This window comes from Zingiber officinale, chromosome 4B (genome assembly GCF_018446385.1).
Source record: "Zingiber officinale cultivar Zhangliang chromosome 4B, Zo_v1.1, whole genome shotgun sequence".
In the NCBI taxonomy this organism is placed as follows: Eukaryota; Viridiplantae; Streptophyta; class Magnoliopsida; order Zingiberales; family Zingiberaceae; genus Zingiber; species Zingiber officinale.
In genome coordinates, this window is record NC_055993.1 from 13010772 (window position 1) to 13027419 (window position 16648).

Consider the following 16648-nt stretch of genomic DNA (forward strand, 5'->3'; position numbering starts at 1 on the left):
TCAAGAACCTTCAAGAACTGGCGATCTCGAGCTTGAGAAGAGCTGTGGAGGAGCTAGTGAAGATCTGAAATGAATCTGTGTAGAGAAGCCGAAGACAACGCTCGCCTGCGACTCAAATACGACGTAACGGTCGGATCCCAATCGATTCGATTATTCCCAATCGATCGGGGAGGCTTTGGATCGATCCACGGATCGATCTAGAGCGCCTCTGTGCTCTGGAAAAACGCCTGGATCGATCCACGGATCGATCCAACGCTTATCGCGCGAAGCAGCAACGTCCCAATCGATCCACTGATCGATTGGGACCTCTGGATCGATCCACTGATCAATCCAGAGGCTTTCTGTTCGCTGGGAAAGGTCTGGATCGATCCACTGATCGATCCAGCACCTGGTTTTTGCCCAAAACCAAGTCCCAAACCAACATCCGGTCAACCTTAACCTGTTGGTACGTCATGCCTAGCATCTAGTCACTCCCTTGACCTGCTAGGACTCCCTCACCAAGTGTCCGGTCAATCTCTTTGACCCACTTGGACTTTTCTTTTATGCCAAGTATCCGGTCACTCTCTTGATCTACTTGGACTTTCACCTAGCTTCACTCACTAGGGTTTTCAATCTGCCTAGCTTCACTCACTAGGTCTTTCACCTGGCTTCACTCACCAGGACTTTCAATCTGCCTAGCTTCACTCACTAGGTCTTTCACCTGGCTTCACTCACCAGGACTTTCATACTGCCTAGCTTCACTCACTAGGTCTTTCACCTGGCTTCACTCACCAGGACTTTCATACTGCCTAGCTTCACTCACTAGGACTTCCACAGTCAAGTATCCGGTCAACCTTGACCTACTTGACTCTTCTGCGATCAACCTTTCATTGTCAAACATCGAAATCCAAACCAAGACTCAAGCTTGGTCAACCAGGTCAACCTTGACCTAAGGGATATTGCACCAACATTTTCTACTTTTAAGGAGTGGACAATTATGATCGAAAAGCATATCAGAAGACAAGTCAAGCATCTTCGAACAGATAATGGTTTGGAGTTTTGTTCTGATGAGTTCAATGCCTTATGTAGAACGGAAGAAATTGTGAAACATAATATAGTTTGGCATAATCCTCAACAAAACAATGTGACAGAGAGGATGAATAGGACTTTGATGTAGAAGGTTTGATTTATGCTCCTCAATACGATTTACCCAAGTATTTTTGGGTCGAAACTGCTACGTACATTTGTTATCTTGCCAATCATTTTCCGTTAACTGCTATTGACAAGAGAATTCCACAAGAGGTATGATCTAGTACTCTTGCTAGTTATTTTGATTTGAGAATATTTTGATGTTCTGCATATGTCCATGTTGATAATGGAAAGTTGGAGCTCCGACCTATGAAGTGTATTTTTATAGGTTTTAAGTCTGGTGTGAAGGAATTTAAGGTAGCAAAAAGGCGAATACGCTCGCCCTCAGCGCCCCCGCTAACCCGTCCCAGGGCCAACATGGAGAAGGTAAATCACGGGCTGCTACTAGCCTTTGGAATAGTGATTAGCACATAAGGGAGGTATTTATCTCGGCTTTGTCAAGATTCGAACCCCAGACCTCATTGTGGCAACACTTCATGTGCTAGCCACTAGACCCATCCGAGGGGACTTGGTGTGAAGGGATTCAAGCTTTGATGTCGAGAGACTAGTAAAGTCGTCATCAGTCAAGATGTTGTTTTTGATGAGACCAGCATGCTTAATGATCTCTCTTCCATACATACTTCTGAAAGAGATAAATACAAGTTGAACACATAGGTGGAGCTTCAGATTGGATCTACACTAGCATCTACTATGGAATCTAATTCATATTTAGTGGATGCCAATAGCTCCTCACAAGCATCTCCACAATATTCCATTGGGAAAGATAGACCTTGTAGAGATATTAGGCCTCCTCAAAGATATGCAGAGGCTGATTTAGTTGCTTATACCCTTAATGTAGTTGAAAAGATTGATTCCAATGAGGAACCTGCAACATTCTCAGAGGTGGTTAGCTGCGACAACTCTAGTAAATGGATGATAGCAATACAGGAGGAGAAGAAATCGCTTCACATGAATGACACATGGAACCTAATTAAATTGCATAAGAGTAAGAAGGTTGTTCGATGCAAATGGGTGTATAAGAGAAAAGAAGGTACACCGAGAGTTGAAGAAGCAAGGTATAAGGCAAGACTTGTTGCAAAGAGATACTGTCAAAGTCCTGGTATTGATTTTATTGATGTATTCTCTCCAATTGTGAAACAAAGTTCCATTCGGACTTTACTTGGTATTGTGGCATTGCACGATCTTGAGCTTGAGCAGTTAGATGTGAAGACCGTGTTCTTGCACAGAGAACTTGAAGAAGATATTTATATACTACAATTAGAAGATTTTGTAGTCTTAGAAAAGGAGGACTGCGTTTGTCAGTTGAAAAAGTCACTTTATGGTTTGAAGCAGTCACCGAGGCAGTCGTATAAGAGATTTGATGCATTTATGACCGCTTAGGACTTTAGGAGAAACAGTTATGATAGTTGTGTATATTTTAGAGTGAGTGACGATAGATTGTTTGTTTATCTATTCTTATACGTCGATGATATATTGATTACAACTAAAGATCATAGAGATGTCAGAAAGGTGAAAGCTCAGTTGAGCAGAGAATTTGTGATGAAGATTTGGATGCAACAAAGAAGATACTTGGAATGGAGATTGTAAGAGATCAGTCAGCAGGTAAATTGTACCTAAATCAAAAAGGGTACATTGAGAAAGTCCTCGACAAGTTTAATATGCAAAATGCTAAGCCTATATGTGCTCCATTATTTGCTCATTTTAGACTTTCATCTGCTTTGTCATCAGTCAGATATTGATGCTGATTATATATCACGAGTTCCATATTCTAATGTAGTTAGTTCCCTTCTGTATGTCATGGTTTGTTCACACCTTGATTTAGCATATGCAGTGAGTGTTATCAGTAGATATATGTTAAACCCTGATAAGGAACACGGGAAAGTAGTCCAATGGATTTTCATAGACTTGTGTGGTTCTATAAATGGAGTTGCCAGTTATGTGGATTTTGATTTTGCTGAAGATCTTGATAAGAGAATATCTCTCACTGGTTATATTTTCAGTATTGGTTGCTGTGCTATTAGATGTAAGGCTATCGTTGCATTGTCAACTACATAGGCCGAATACATGGCCATTACATAAGCTTATAAAGAAGCAATTTGGTTGAGGGGTCTACTTGGTGAACTCAGTGAAGACTTATAGGCCACTATAATTTTTTGTGATAATCAAAGTGTTATTTTTCTCACAAGGAATCGAATGTTTCATGAGAAGACGAAACACATTGATGTGCAGTATCATTTTGTGCGTGATGTGATTGCTCGTGATAATATTGTTGCGAAAAAGTTAGTACTCATGATAATCCCGTTGATACGATGACCAAGTCACTCCCTTTTGCCAAGTTTGAGCATTGCTTGAACTTGGATGGTATTCATTGTTGAGTTTTGCCCATAATGAGCTTTATGTGGAAGAGGTGAAGAGTTTGTGTTTTCTCATCAAAGATTGGAATTCATTTCAAGATAGAGATTGTTAGAGTTTGGTAACCTGAATTCTACTTTAGATCGGCTTGGAAGTTTCGTGGTGCGACATTATGGATTAACAATCCATTAAACTGATTTAATTTCTCAATCTATATTTATACTTTACTTATAAAGTATATTTTTAGGATACAACGACATTACCTTCTTTAGCCATTGTTTTTCCCTTTCTTCGAAAGTTGTACCAAAATTTATAATAGAAAAATATTCTCTGCTCTCTTCTTGTGATTTTTCCTTGTCAAGGGTTTTCCACTTAAATATGTATGTTCAGAATTTTTGTTTCTTTGCCTACTTCATTTTTCATTTATTGTTATAATTTCTAACATGTTCCATAATGAGACGATGAGAATAAATCATGATAATTGAATGGTCTCACTAAGTAAGAGAAATTTTATTCTCTAAGAGATTATTCTCTTGGGGATTCTGTTTCTATTTATATGATAATCTACCACTCAAATATCAACTTTATTATGCCCGTGAGGGTAGTATTTTTTTACTTATTATAATAAAAAATAATTACGTTTACCCTAAACTTTCTTCACATGCCGTTCTCAAATTATGTGAAGAGGGATAAATTATAAAATCATCTTATAGCTGACCATTAAATGGTAAGATGACCATTAAATGGTTAGAAAGTAGAAAGAGTTTTCCCCTTAAAAATATGTTTGTTGAAAATTAATTCTGATCCCATTTTAATAAATACAATATTTCTCTAACTTATGATTACATTAGCAATCCATTCAATTATTTTTCTAGACGAATGAATGAGATAATTAATTTAAAAATTTTATTAGGCAGGAATCAGAGGACAGAGTTGAGAAAAGTATTTTAAAAAGAAGTCTTATTATTTTTTTAAAAAAAGAATGATTTGGTAATTCTTAATGAAATTCATAAAAAGGTGAATTTAGGGGATGAGAAACACCTTCTTTAATAATTAAACAAATAAAGTTTTAAAAAAAACTTTAAAACAATTAATTTTTTAAACTGTACTTGACTCTTATTAAATAATTTTGAACAATAGAAATTCTAATTCGACTTTACTACATCACCATTCACCAGTCAGTTCAAAATCAAATAAAATAAGTATCTTACAAGTTTGTAGTAGTTATCTAAATCAATACTCCACGCAGTCGCGAGAGAGAATAAATCACAAAAGTAATAAATAAAAGGAAAATATAATTAAGGATTTAGCATACCGTCGTCATCTTCTCGACCCGCAGGCAGAAAGGAGGAGACGAAACAGAAACCTTCTCACTCCCTCTTCACCACCAGCAAACTCGATCCTCTTTCTCCTAGATCAATCGCCACCTTTCTCTTCTCCCTTTTCTTCTGAGATCTAAACGATACTCTTCTTGTTATTGGAAGTTGATCGGAATCGGATCACCGTCTGATGAGGAAGAGGGAGAGGGAGAACCCCTGCGAAGTCTGTGGGCATTACCACAAATACGAGGAGGGGGAGGTATGTAACATCTGCGGCCACCGAGTCCCCGCAGCCTACGAGCGCACCATACAGCAGAGCAGCGCCTTCCCATCTGAGATACTCAAGGATTTCCTCTACCTTGGTAGCTACGACAACGCCTCTCGTGGGGAGATCCTCAAAGCCCTAGGCATCACCCACATCCTCAACGTGAGTTCCTTTCCCTTGCGATTTCTCTGTCTGTTAGCTTTTTTTTTTGTGTTTTGATGATCCAGAGATGACTTCGATGTTAATCTGGTGGTCCTGTTTCTGGTTACACCCTAGCCATGCTAAATGGAGAAAATTGATGGAACAGAAGAAAATAATTCTCACGAAGTTAAATCTTGCATTTAACATTAACTCGCATAGTCTAATGACAAAAACATTTCTGTTAGTTGCGAACTTGATCTAAGAATGATGAACTGTTTATTTCCTACATAATATCATCCAGCTTGTAGCTAAAATAAATTGGTGAAAGAAGAAAAATAGGGTTAACCAGTCTTCTTTTTTATTTATCTGTTTCCATTTGTTGTTATAGTGGACTGGGTCTTTTACATTGCAAGGACACTAACCCTTAAATAGTTCCAAAGTATATTCTAAACTCATCTAAGATAAAGTAGAAGTAAAACATAATACATACTACTTCGACCTTTAATTAGAACATTAACAATCAACTTTGTAGTTTTCCTTGATAAAGTGGCAATCAAGCTCAATATGCTTAGTTATGTCATATAAAACTAGATTTTAGCAATATCTTAGCATATCATCACAAAATAAGTGTGTGTATGAAAAGAATTGTATCTCAGTAAGAAATCATTTTAATCAGAGTAATGACAAACATCTTGAGTCATAATTCTGTATTTTGCTTCATCACTATGGTGCAACTTCACTTCTTGCTTCTACTTCGTCAATAACCAAGGAACTGCACAAAAATGGTACACTAGCCATTGACAGAACGATGATCATCTCAAGACCATGCCCAATCATCTTCCAAATAACATTCGACCTTTAAACTATCTTGTTGAGAGAAAGAAATCTCATCCGTGATAATTCTCTAAGATCTCAAAAATCTTATAGGAATCTATTGTATTATTCTTACTAGGATCCTCCATATGCCTACTCACCATTTTCATATTAAAGATAACATCATGGCAATTATGTAAAATGAGAAAAATAACTTTTCTACAACTAGCTGACAATTTCAATCCGCTGAGCCTTTTTCATCTTGATTTTTTTATTGACTAGATCAACAACATATTTGCTTTAGGATAGAATCTAACCACCTCAATACCCAAGTATTATTACTCACCCTGATGTTCACCTGAAATAGTGTTGGGTTCTAAGTGAAATTAAACATAAAACATGCAGTAGAAAAGGAACCCACCAGAGATCCATGCGAATTTGAATTCATTGTTGGTGTACCTCTTGATGCGTAAAACCTTTGTGGATATGGAGAGTGAAGTCGATTTGAGCGCGATCAATATGTTTGTGCCTTTATGGTATCCACATGAGCACAGCCGCCGCTTGTTTCACGAGCACGATTGGAGAATCACGTAACCCACACCGTAGTGCTGGCTACTATTTAAAGTTGAAACTGAGCCCTAACTCTTAGTGTTAACATGATCTTATCATATAAGACAGTGTTCAAAACCACTCAACCTCCAAGTCTCATCTAATAAGACATATTCTTTTTATTTTTATTTTTCATGCATATCCAAAATGCAAACGAAAATATAAACGTGGATTTAAAATCAAGGGCTTTATTGGTTTGAGCTTGTTTAAAAACTCAAACCCATATTCGATTAACCCATAAATCCAATATGTTTAAAATCTAATTAAATTAACTCATTAATCCAACAAGTTTAAGATCCAAAACAAATTTCAGACTTAAAACTTAGGCCCACTTTATTTTAGTCATACTAAAATAAAACTCCAAAATCGATGTGCTTTGTGTGACCCAATAGGTTCTCGTAGCATTGACAGTGACTCTAAAATCTTTTTTTAAAGGTACAAGTAGCAATGAGTGACATCTAGGAAGGTATCATAGCTACCCAAGTAACGAGAATATCGCAAATTCGACCTAAGCTATTTTATTGTATAACTTAGTTTTTTTGTCTATGATATTTAGATTGATTTATGAGACATAGATCGTGTCATCCTCTCATCAATCTATGTATTTTTTTTTATCTCTAAGTAGACTTACTTAACCAAATAAGCTCAGTATCTTATATTGACTTATTTGAGCATGATCATGTATTTTAGTAGTTCTACTTAATCAAGGGGCCCACAAACGCCACTTTTGTTATATCGAAGTGACAAATTTCATCTACATCACTCACATCTCTTCGCATAACTCATTGCATATCTAGTAAATGACTTTATAATCATCCTTGTTATAGGTGACGTTTGTCGAAAGTACACAACTCCTTATGTAGAGAACCGTAGTGACTTCAGGTCAAATGATTATTTACACTAATAGTCACTATGAGAATGTTTATGTCACTCATATAACAATCCATAAAACATTCTCATGGCGGTACATATTCTCTAGTATATACTCATGTGCTAAGTTAATATCTTATATTCATAACTTGTGAGATTCAGTCATGCTAGTCTCAATGCATTCATATTGTCCTTGTATATTGATACTTGACCAAGAATGCTTGAGAGTAGTGATCTACACATATCTATTATTACTCACAATCAATTCAAATAATTGATATGCTATAGAACAGAACTTACCACACTAGGACATTATTATATTTATTCACATTTGTATAGATATAAAGTAAATATAATACACACAAAATATTGTCTGTTATTAAAATATGATAAAAAATCTCATATCAATCCTCTCGTGATTGACTTTTAGGGCTGACACTAACAAATACATGTGAATTGAGACTTCAATTATTTGATTTTCTCTCATCACCATTTGTAATAGTGATACCATCTATATTATCTTACTTTGATTATGCTAGTTAACCTTTTTTGGTGTCCTTACACTACTGAATTTAGGAATTATTTACATGTAAATTTTCTTTGTACATCATGATGCAAGAATGCATTTTTTTATGCCTAATTGATATAATATCCAATCAATATTGCCCTCGTAAAAATTACAAATTATAATAGAAATTATTTTTGAATCTAGAATGAATGCACATCATAATTTTTTTTCTTCTTCTTGTGGGCATTTGCTTGAGTTGTATTTTTCTTGTATTCTTTTGATAATCTAGGTGTTTGGGCTTAGCCCGACTCATCTTGGATGTAGACGACCTTCCCTTGCTTTGCTTACTGGATAAATTCGAAGCACAATTTATGACCTCTAGAATATTCGTTTCTAGTGGGATTCAAACTTTAGTCCTCTTATTTGTTCCCTCAAGTGTTTTATCATTGCAACACCTATGGGCTTGCATTTTTCTTGTAATTCCTTATAGTCATAAACCTTTAGATTGGCATTTGATCTAGGAAATTATGTGCCTTAGGCTTTCACAAATACCAAAATAAAATATAACTGTTGTGAGGATATTATTTTTTACGGATATGGTATTAAGGATTTGTATATGTGACAGACTATATTAATGCATCATAGAGTCTATGTGATAGAGACATGACTAGAGGAAATCCATTGAAAATAATAAATTCAATCAATTAATATTTTCTAAGTGTATTCTAGTTCTTGGCTTTGAGATCTTGCCCATAGGCATTGTGTTGTTAAACAATTAAGGGCGAGGTTTGTGTTAGTTTAATCGGTTTTGATGTTAGACAAAGGGTTAAGTTAGAACTTGTATTTGATAAGTTTTGTGGCAAGTCTACCGATGAGTGGGTCACATAGAAAGAGAAAGTCCCAATAAATCAAGGATGATCATATGTCTAGCAAGAGGAAGTCTCACATTAAGGGCGATAAGATGTTTAGCAAAGCAAAGTCCTGACAAATCAAAAGGTGATTAACCGTCTAGCAAGAGAAAACCCCAGCATATTAAGAATGACGAGATGCTTGTCAAGACGAAGTTTTGGTAGGTCAAAGTTGACAAAAGGCTTCGCAAGACAAATAAGACTTCAAACAAAGGTTATGGAGAAGGTATTCTCCAACTTGACTGATTTCATTTATGCAGCAATAAGCTCGAGAGTACATGTAATATTGGAAAATTGTGGGTGAGATTAGGCTCAGATGAAAGACCTACAAATAGCATAATCAATTAGATTTGTAATTACTTGTGATTGATAGTCGAGTCAACTCAACAAAATGAGACCTTCAACTTACCAATGTATCAGTCGACATCAATGGGTTGACTAAGGAGTCGACTTAGCTAAAGGAACATAAGTCTACTGTTTTCATGGCCTTTGTTGAATAATAGAGATATACTGGTAGTCATCTGTTGATTTCAAAGTTTGGCACTCACTAAAAATAGACCATCATTCTCATACTATGTCATCGAAGAAAAGTATCAATTATTTGAGAATCCTTTGCAACCTTCTCATTGTCTTCCACCTTGTGAAAGTTTCTACTTTTGAAATAATAATACAAAACTTTCACATTATGTTGTATTATTTATATACATACTACATGAATATGTTTAATGAGAATAGAATAATTCAAAGTTGGAATATTTGATATTAGAAGTTCCTGTTCCTTCGTATGATAATTTTATGAAGGCCAACCTAGTGTTCAAAATGTTAACTTGTAGCATCACACAATCCTACATTTGAGTCTTGCAATCACATCCCATGAATGCCTCATCATTCCTAAGTAGGATCTCAATCAATTTTTGCAGACATCTTCATAGCTTCATTGTGTATCATTTTGTTATATTTCTCAATTTCATGCTCTTTAAGTGAGAATAAAAAAGCTTCAAAGGAAATGAAAGTCGGTAAACCTGTAGGTTTGAAATGATACTAATTGAAATTTGGAATTGTTTAGGAGATCAAATAATAATTTGGTTAATAAATTTAGTGAATAAAAGTTTGAGAATTAAGAAGATGCTCAGAATGTAGATAAATTTTTACTATCTACAAGAATAAAAGTAATATACAATCTGTTTCTAACTATAATATACCATCTGCTTCCAACTATAAGGGTATTGGTTGATAAATCAGACTATGGAACTTTTGGCAATGAGTTATTGAGATGAGACAATCATTTTTATCATCAATTTTATAATCATAATATCAACAATAGATGCTATAAGACAACTAATGGAAAGAGAGAAAACAAGGATTTGCATATATATATATATATATATATATATATATATATATATATTATAAATTTAGAAAATATTTATGATAGTGCAGTACAGAATTATTGCGATGGATTTGGGAGAAAATAATTTCTAGTAATTATATTGGTTTGAGAAAAGATATATATGATAATTTTCTTACTTGTGTTGCAAGTACTATGAGTGTAACAAAGGATTTTTCTACAGTTGCGGGTCAATTCTAAGTGTTTTTTTACATTAGTATTAAATGTAATTAATGATGTTCAAGATAAATTATTTACAAATCATATTATGTTAATTAATGACAATGTACTTAGTGCGAGTTCAATTGAAAACTGTATATATGAAATATGAAATGTAGTTCTAGTAACAAGAAACTAATTGTCGTAGTTAGGAAGGGATGAATATGAAATTCTTCTAAGAGGTTTAGGTAGTTCAGTTCTATTTTTCAATAGGAAGGGGACATTGATAAAGATATAATTAATAGAATAAAGCATTAGTGCTTGAAAGGGAATCCCTCTTGAGTCATGTGTTATCGCATCCTCTTGACACCGGGCAGGATAGCAATTATCTGCGGGCTAACGAGAAGGGAGATTGGAGTAGAAGGCAAGAAGAGAAAACGTCAAAAACAAAAAGAAAACCACTGATTCTCTAGGTTTTACCAAAAATAGAAGTTTTATTCAGAATAGAGAATTATGCCTCAAACAACCATACACGTGTTTATATATGGAGTTATGGACTTCAATTTTTATCTTGTAAAGAAAGGAAAGAAATTCTAATAGATAATTTTTTTTTCCTAACAGACTTACAATCGTAAAATCTCTAAACTAATTAAAAATCCAAAAATATCAAAGATAGAAATTATCAAAAATATCTTAAATATCAAAAAGGTGAAAATTATCAAAAAAATAATAATAAAAATTTACGGATCCTCATGCATTAGTCACCCTGGGTTAAAAGAACTCATCCTTGAGTTTAGAGTAGTTTCATATGGTAGCCCAGGAGGAAGATCATTTGCAACATTGTTGTTAGCATGGCTGTGAATGACATCCATCAAAACTCAAATTCCTAATCCATAGGCATTGTTTATAAGATACTTAAGATCCTCAGGTGTCCCAGATCTACTACTTACAACAAAAAAAAGTCGGTAACATGATAACCGAAAGAACTATAGTATGAGTGTTCCATGATAGCCATTAACTGAACTGAGTTGTAGTTATTTTCTCTTATACGAGGTAAGACATTGTCTGCAAATTCTATGTAATTGCTTGCACATGGGCAGGCAATATCCTGTTCTTATTCTCAGATTCAGCACTGTTTTTCAATATCCACTTTGCGTTGTGCCACAATCAACTGGTCGATGAACTTCCTCAGTGCAATTCCAACAGAAGCCATATGAGCAATTGCAGCAAACATCAAAGCTTCCACTTCCAATTATAAACTCAACTGTAAATTCACAACCAGGAGCAGGACACCATTGTCTTTCTATTGTCTTCCATGTACGATCTTAGAAGATTCCGTGAATACTTCTCTTTATCTTCATGGGTTGCCAAGAGATCAATCATGTCTTGGCCAACAGCAGCATCCCAGGATGGATCAGAACACCTTAACATTAAGCATCCAGGGCATCACTTATTGATGTGCTAATGTAACCTCTCCAACAAGTGCCGCAAAAAGGATGACCACAAGCAGCAGAAGTCAACTCTTCTTCCTTGTCGGGGTTTCGGAGGGGAAAAATGCCAAGGGGAGATCCAACTTCATTGACAACTTCATCCACTTCATCATCATCATAAACTGGGTCACCAAATATTTTGATCTTGTCATCGTCTCTCTCATCGTCATGAACTTCATCGTCGTCGTACACCAGCTCACTAATCTCTTTAGTCTTGCCTTCTAGGTCTTCCTCAAATGGTCTACAATTAGTTGCTTGATATAATTGGATAAAAGGTTCAGAATTACTTTGCTGGACAAAACATGAATTCGGAACGAATAAAGAATCATCATTAAGCACTTCGGCCACTCCATAATCGTCATATACTGGATCATTAGTTGCCTTGGTTTTGTCTCTAATTTGAGATCGAGATTCCTCTTCAATTTCTTCTAGGTTAAATTCCTCCTCAAAGTCATCTTTGAATCTGCCCAAGTCATCTCGACCGTCAAAGCTATTGTCTTCCATGGTGAAACCTAATCGTTCCTGCAACGAAGTTTGAGTGTAACCAAAGGGAAGAAGTGGCCTTTCATCTTCTCCCAATCTTTGATCTTGGTTTTGCCCTGTTTGTCTCATGAGTGCCGCAAGTGCTCCTCACCTTCATCTGATCCAGTACTTATAGTAGAAGAACCACTCGACTTTGTTGATCCAATCAATAACAATTCTCTGTTTGTGACATACTATAAAATTCGAGTAGATCAACTCAAAATTCGAGGTCTCCATGTCAATCCTCTTGACCACGTTCCTCACGATCTTCATGATTTTGCGTCACCGCCGCTATACGTTGGATTAAATCTGCGACTTGTTTCTGTAAATCCTCAATCCTCAACCGTCTTTCACGGTGTTCGACTTCCTCCATTGGAACCTACTGACCACGACTACGACATCCTTCCATGGGATTTGACGCTCGACTTCCTTAATTGGAACCTGTCAACTCTGATACTAACAGATGCTAGGCAGGATAGTGATTATCCTACGGGCTAATGAGAAGGGAGATTGGAAGAGAAGGTAAAAAAGAGAAAACACCGAAAACAAAGAGAAGACCTCTGTTCTCTAGGTTTTACCAAAAATAGAAGCTTTATTCAGAATAGAGGATTATGCCTCAAACAACTATACACGTGTTTATATAAATTCTAGATCTTAAGACTCAAGAAAGGAAAGAAATTCTAAAAGACATGAAAAAATTTCCTAACATATTCACAATCCTAAAATCTCTAAACGAATTAAAAAGCCCAAAATACAAAAGATAGAAATTACCAAAAATATAAAAAATACCTTAAATACCAAAAAGGTGAAAATTACAAAATAATAATAATAATTTAGATCCTCTTGCATCACCTCTTTATGCTAAAAGTCAAATTTTATAGAAGTGTGGTTATACCTACTCTACTTTATGATTGAAGTGTTAGACGATTAGGAAACATGTTTAAAAAGTTATATGTGGGTAGGATCAGAATGCTAAGATGAATGTCTGGAGCTGTAAAAAAAAATTTCTGATATTCTAATTAGGTGCAACTCCAATAGATGATACAAATAAGAATATACTTATATTGAAATGGAATGAGAATGTTTAAAAATGACAAATAATTTTTATAGATTGAATTTATTGAAGTGTGGAAGGCATAAGGTATAAGGGATAGAAGACCAAAGAAAAGGAGACATAAAATTCATATCGCCGACCCTAAATAGTTAGCTCTCCGACCTCAAATAATCAGGTCAAACATGGATGATGACAATGATGATGCCCTTCTATTCAACAAGGCTTTATGCCCTGAGTTGTTTATTGGGTGTGCCCCTTTACTGTATCATATATCAACATGGACCATAGTGTAAATTAAATACTCATTGTTTGGATCATTTCCTTTCTAGTCCAGCTCTGCTTTTTTTTGTCTTTATATGGAGTGAGTTATCTTTCTTTTCCAGCAAGGACTTTTACCTTTGATTTTTTGACATGACCTTGCAGACTGTTCCTGCTTGCCAGAATTTATACAAGAATTCCTTTACTTACCACTGCCTCAAAGATGATACAGTCATACAATTTGATGAAGCAATTCAATTTTTAGGTAAGATAGTACAAACTTCTCTCCTTTTCTGGTGTGCATGCATTAATAGATGATCATTTCTTGAAATCCATTTCCTGAATAATATGCTATTTTCACATAAAGTCATTAATATGGTATTTAACTTTTATCTGCTTTTTTTCTATTTAAAGCTTTTAAATTAATAGTATTCTGTTGTCATAGAATATATGTTCACTCTTTGCCTGTTCACTATTTACTTAAAAAGGCGATACTTCCTGAATTAATGCCATTCCTGCTCAAGTTCCTCTAGTATAGCAATTTTTTTGTTCGTTCAAACACAAGAAGTCCTGAGATTAACATAGCTAGGTTATGTTGGATTATCAACATCTGAAAGAACTTTTGATAGCAAGTCTTTCTGCTTACTTGTTTCATGTGTAGGTCTTTCTTCTCTTGAGGATTTTACTCCAAGATTGAGTCAACTTTAATTGATGCATTTTGAAGTCTGTATCTCAAATAAATAGGAGTTTATGATTTAGGGACTCCATTTTTGCAGAGCTGTGTATCTGGGATATTGTTATTTTTGTTAGCAACTTAGGTCCCGGAATATTTTCATAGAAAAAGTATTCAAATTGGCTTTAACAGTCTCCCATATTCATCTTGCTGTAATGTTGTTTGCAATCTTGTTCTGAAGCACAAAATTCTTAATGAATAAAAATATGCAAATATTTTTTTCTAGGTGTTTTTAGCTTGAATCATCCAATGTGGCTAAGCGGTTTACACAAGCAAATTATTTTTCATCTCCATCTAGCTTTGATAATACCTTTTTCATTCTTTGCATAAATCATGATGGATTAAATTGCTGCCTTTGTTTTCTTCATCAATTATTTATTTTACTAATAAACACTCATCTTTTAGATCAATGCGAGAAAGGGAAAGCTCGTGTGCTCGTCCACTGTATGTTGGGAAAAAATAGGTCAGATCACTTTCAAGTTGATATTGAACTTTCAATATAGTTAAATGTAATCACCAAAGATGGTTAAATTGTTTCGGTAGGTCTCCAGCAATTGTGATAGCCTATTTGATGAAATCTAAAGGATGGAGACTTATACAAAGTTCTCAGTGGGTTAAAGAACGACGCCCGGTGATTGAATTGTCTCCAGGTTGTCTTTTCCTATTTTTGCATCATATAGGGATAAGAATGTCACTTATAGAAACTTAAAATTTAACACGAACTCATTTTCCTTCATTTGTTTCCTTCTGTCACTCTTAAGATAGTGCTTTATGTTACGTTTTTCTTGTGAAAGATGTTACTTTCAATTTGATTCGATGTTTGCATGTTTGACTTGGATGGTGTCTTGCAGCCATCTATCAGCAGTTGTCGGAGTACGAACGAGAAGTCTTTGGATCCAGTGAAGCTGTGACTGGGCAACCCATCCTTGCATATGAATCAATTCCATCTTTTGGCTTTGCAATCTCCCCATCATCCAATACAACACCAGCTCCAATATTTAACCAGCCAACCGCATCCATCTTCCAACGAGCCAACCCGGATACCACAGGAAGTAATTTTGTTTTTGGAGCAGAAGCGAAAGTGGAACTAAGAATGATGGACAGCAGTGCTTTCGGAGTGTCACCACCACCAACTGGGAACGAGGCACCCATGGACAGTACTTGAAGGATGACAGGTTTGCCTGAGGCCCATCTCCTGTATAAGATGGTTGATGCCAATAGCTTAGCGTATCTTTGACAATACAAAATGAAAACTCGTCTAGTTAACATTTTTGTGTTAGCCAACTACAACCCCGAATAAAACTAATCTGTTCATACAGTCGTTTGTTTGTTGGGTGACCTGCCCTTTAATTTCGATATGTGCAGTGAACCAGTTGATCCTCATAGTTTTATTTTTTGCTCAAACATGGCTGAATATGTTTTTGTTTGTACAATAATGACTCCTAGTGGGTGTGGTATGGTTAGATTTATTAGTTTGGTACCCAAACGGTAGACTTACATCAATGGGCAAGGGTTCCAATAGCGGTTATTGGCAAATGACCCTTCCACTTAGGAGGTCGTTTAATACCTGATTTACCTCCCTTCATCTCATTGTGGGGGTTGGCGATGAGGGGCACTTGGCGTGAGCATTATCACATCTTTGCATCAATTACTAAATGTAAACATGAGGTACATCATATTATCTTAGTCCCTCATGTCTATTGGATTTATTTACACATGGATTCCAGAATTTCCTTTGTCACTTCACATGAGTTTCATGTAAGTGAATTTGTAAGCTGATAAGATATTGATAGATATTTTCAGTTTCCTCTTTTTCTATACTTTTGGAGCACCCTAGAATTGCCAAAGTTGCAATTTTCTTCTTGTTAGTTCTCTCGAATAGATTAACCAAGTATATTTCATAGGATTGCTTGCACAGCAAAGAAGAGGAGAGCTGAAGAGGTTGAATGATCCAACTTCGCCAGATCAATTCAGCACTAAGAAGACAAGCAAAAAAAAAGTCTTATGCTCCAAATTTGAGTTTGAGCTTTGCACAAGTTGGTAGTAGGGTGGCAGAATCGCAAGTGGTGGTTGATTCCGGAAGGGAACAGCTTCTTGATTACGAGCTTGAGAACTGGGGAAAAACTATCTGC

General features: G+C 35.6%; 1 protein-coding gene across 1 annotated transcript; it reads left to right on the forward strand.

The window, feature by feature from the left end:
- Positions 1 to 4774: 4774 nt before the first annotated feature.
- On the forward strand, positions 4775 to 15899 carry LOC121974753 (protein-tyrosine-phosphatase IBR5-like). The gene is made up of 5 exons (XM_042525962.1): positions 4775 to 5226; positions 13949 to 14048; positions 14922 to 14979; positions 15060 to 15166; positions 15368 to 15899. Exons 1-5 carry the CDS (start codon positions 4990 to 4992, stop codon positions 15679 to 15681), a joined length of 816 nt encoding a protein of 271 aa, XP_042381896.1. The 5' UTR covers positions 4775 to 4989; the 3' UTR covers positions 15682 to 15899.
- Positions 15900 to 16648: the final 749 nt, after the last annotated feature.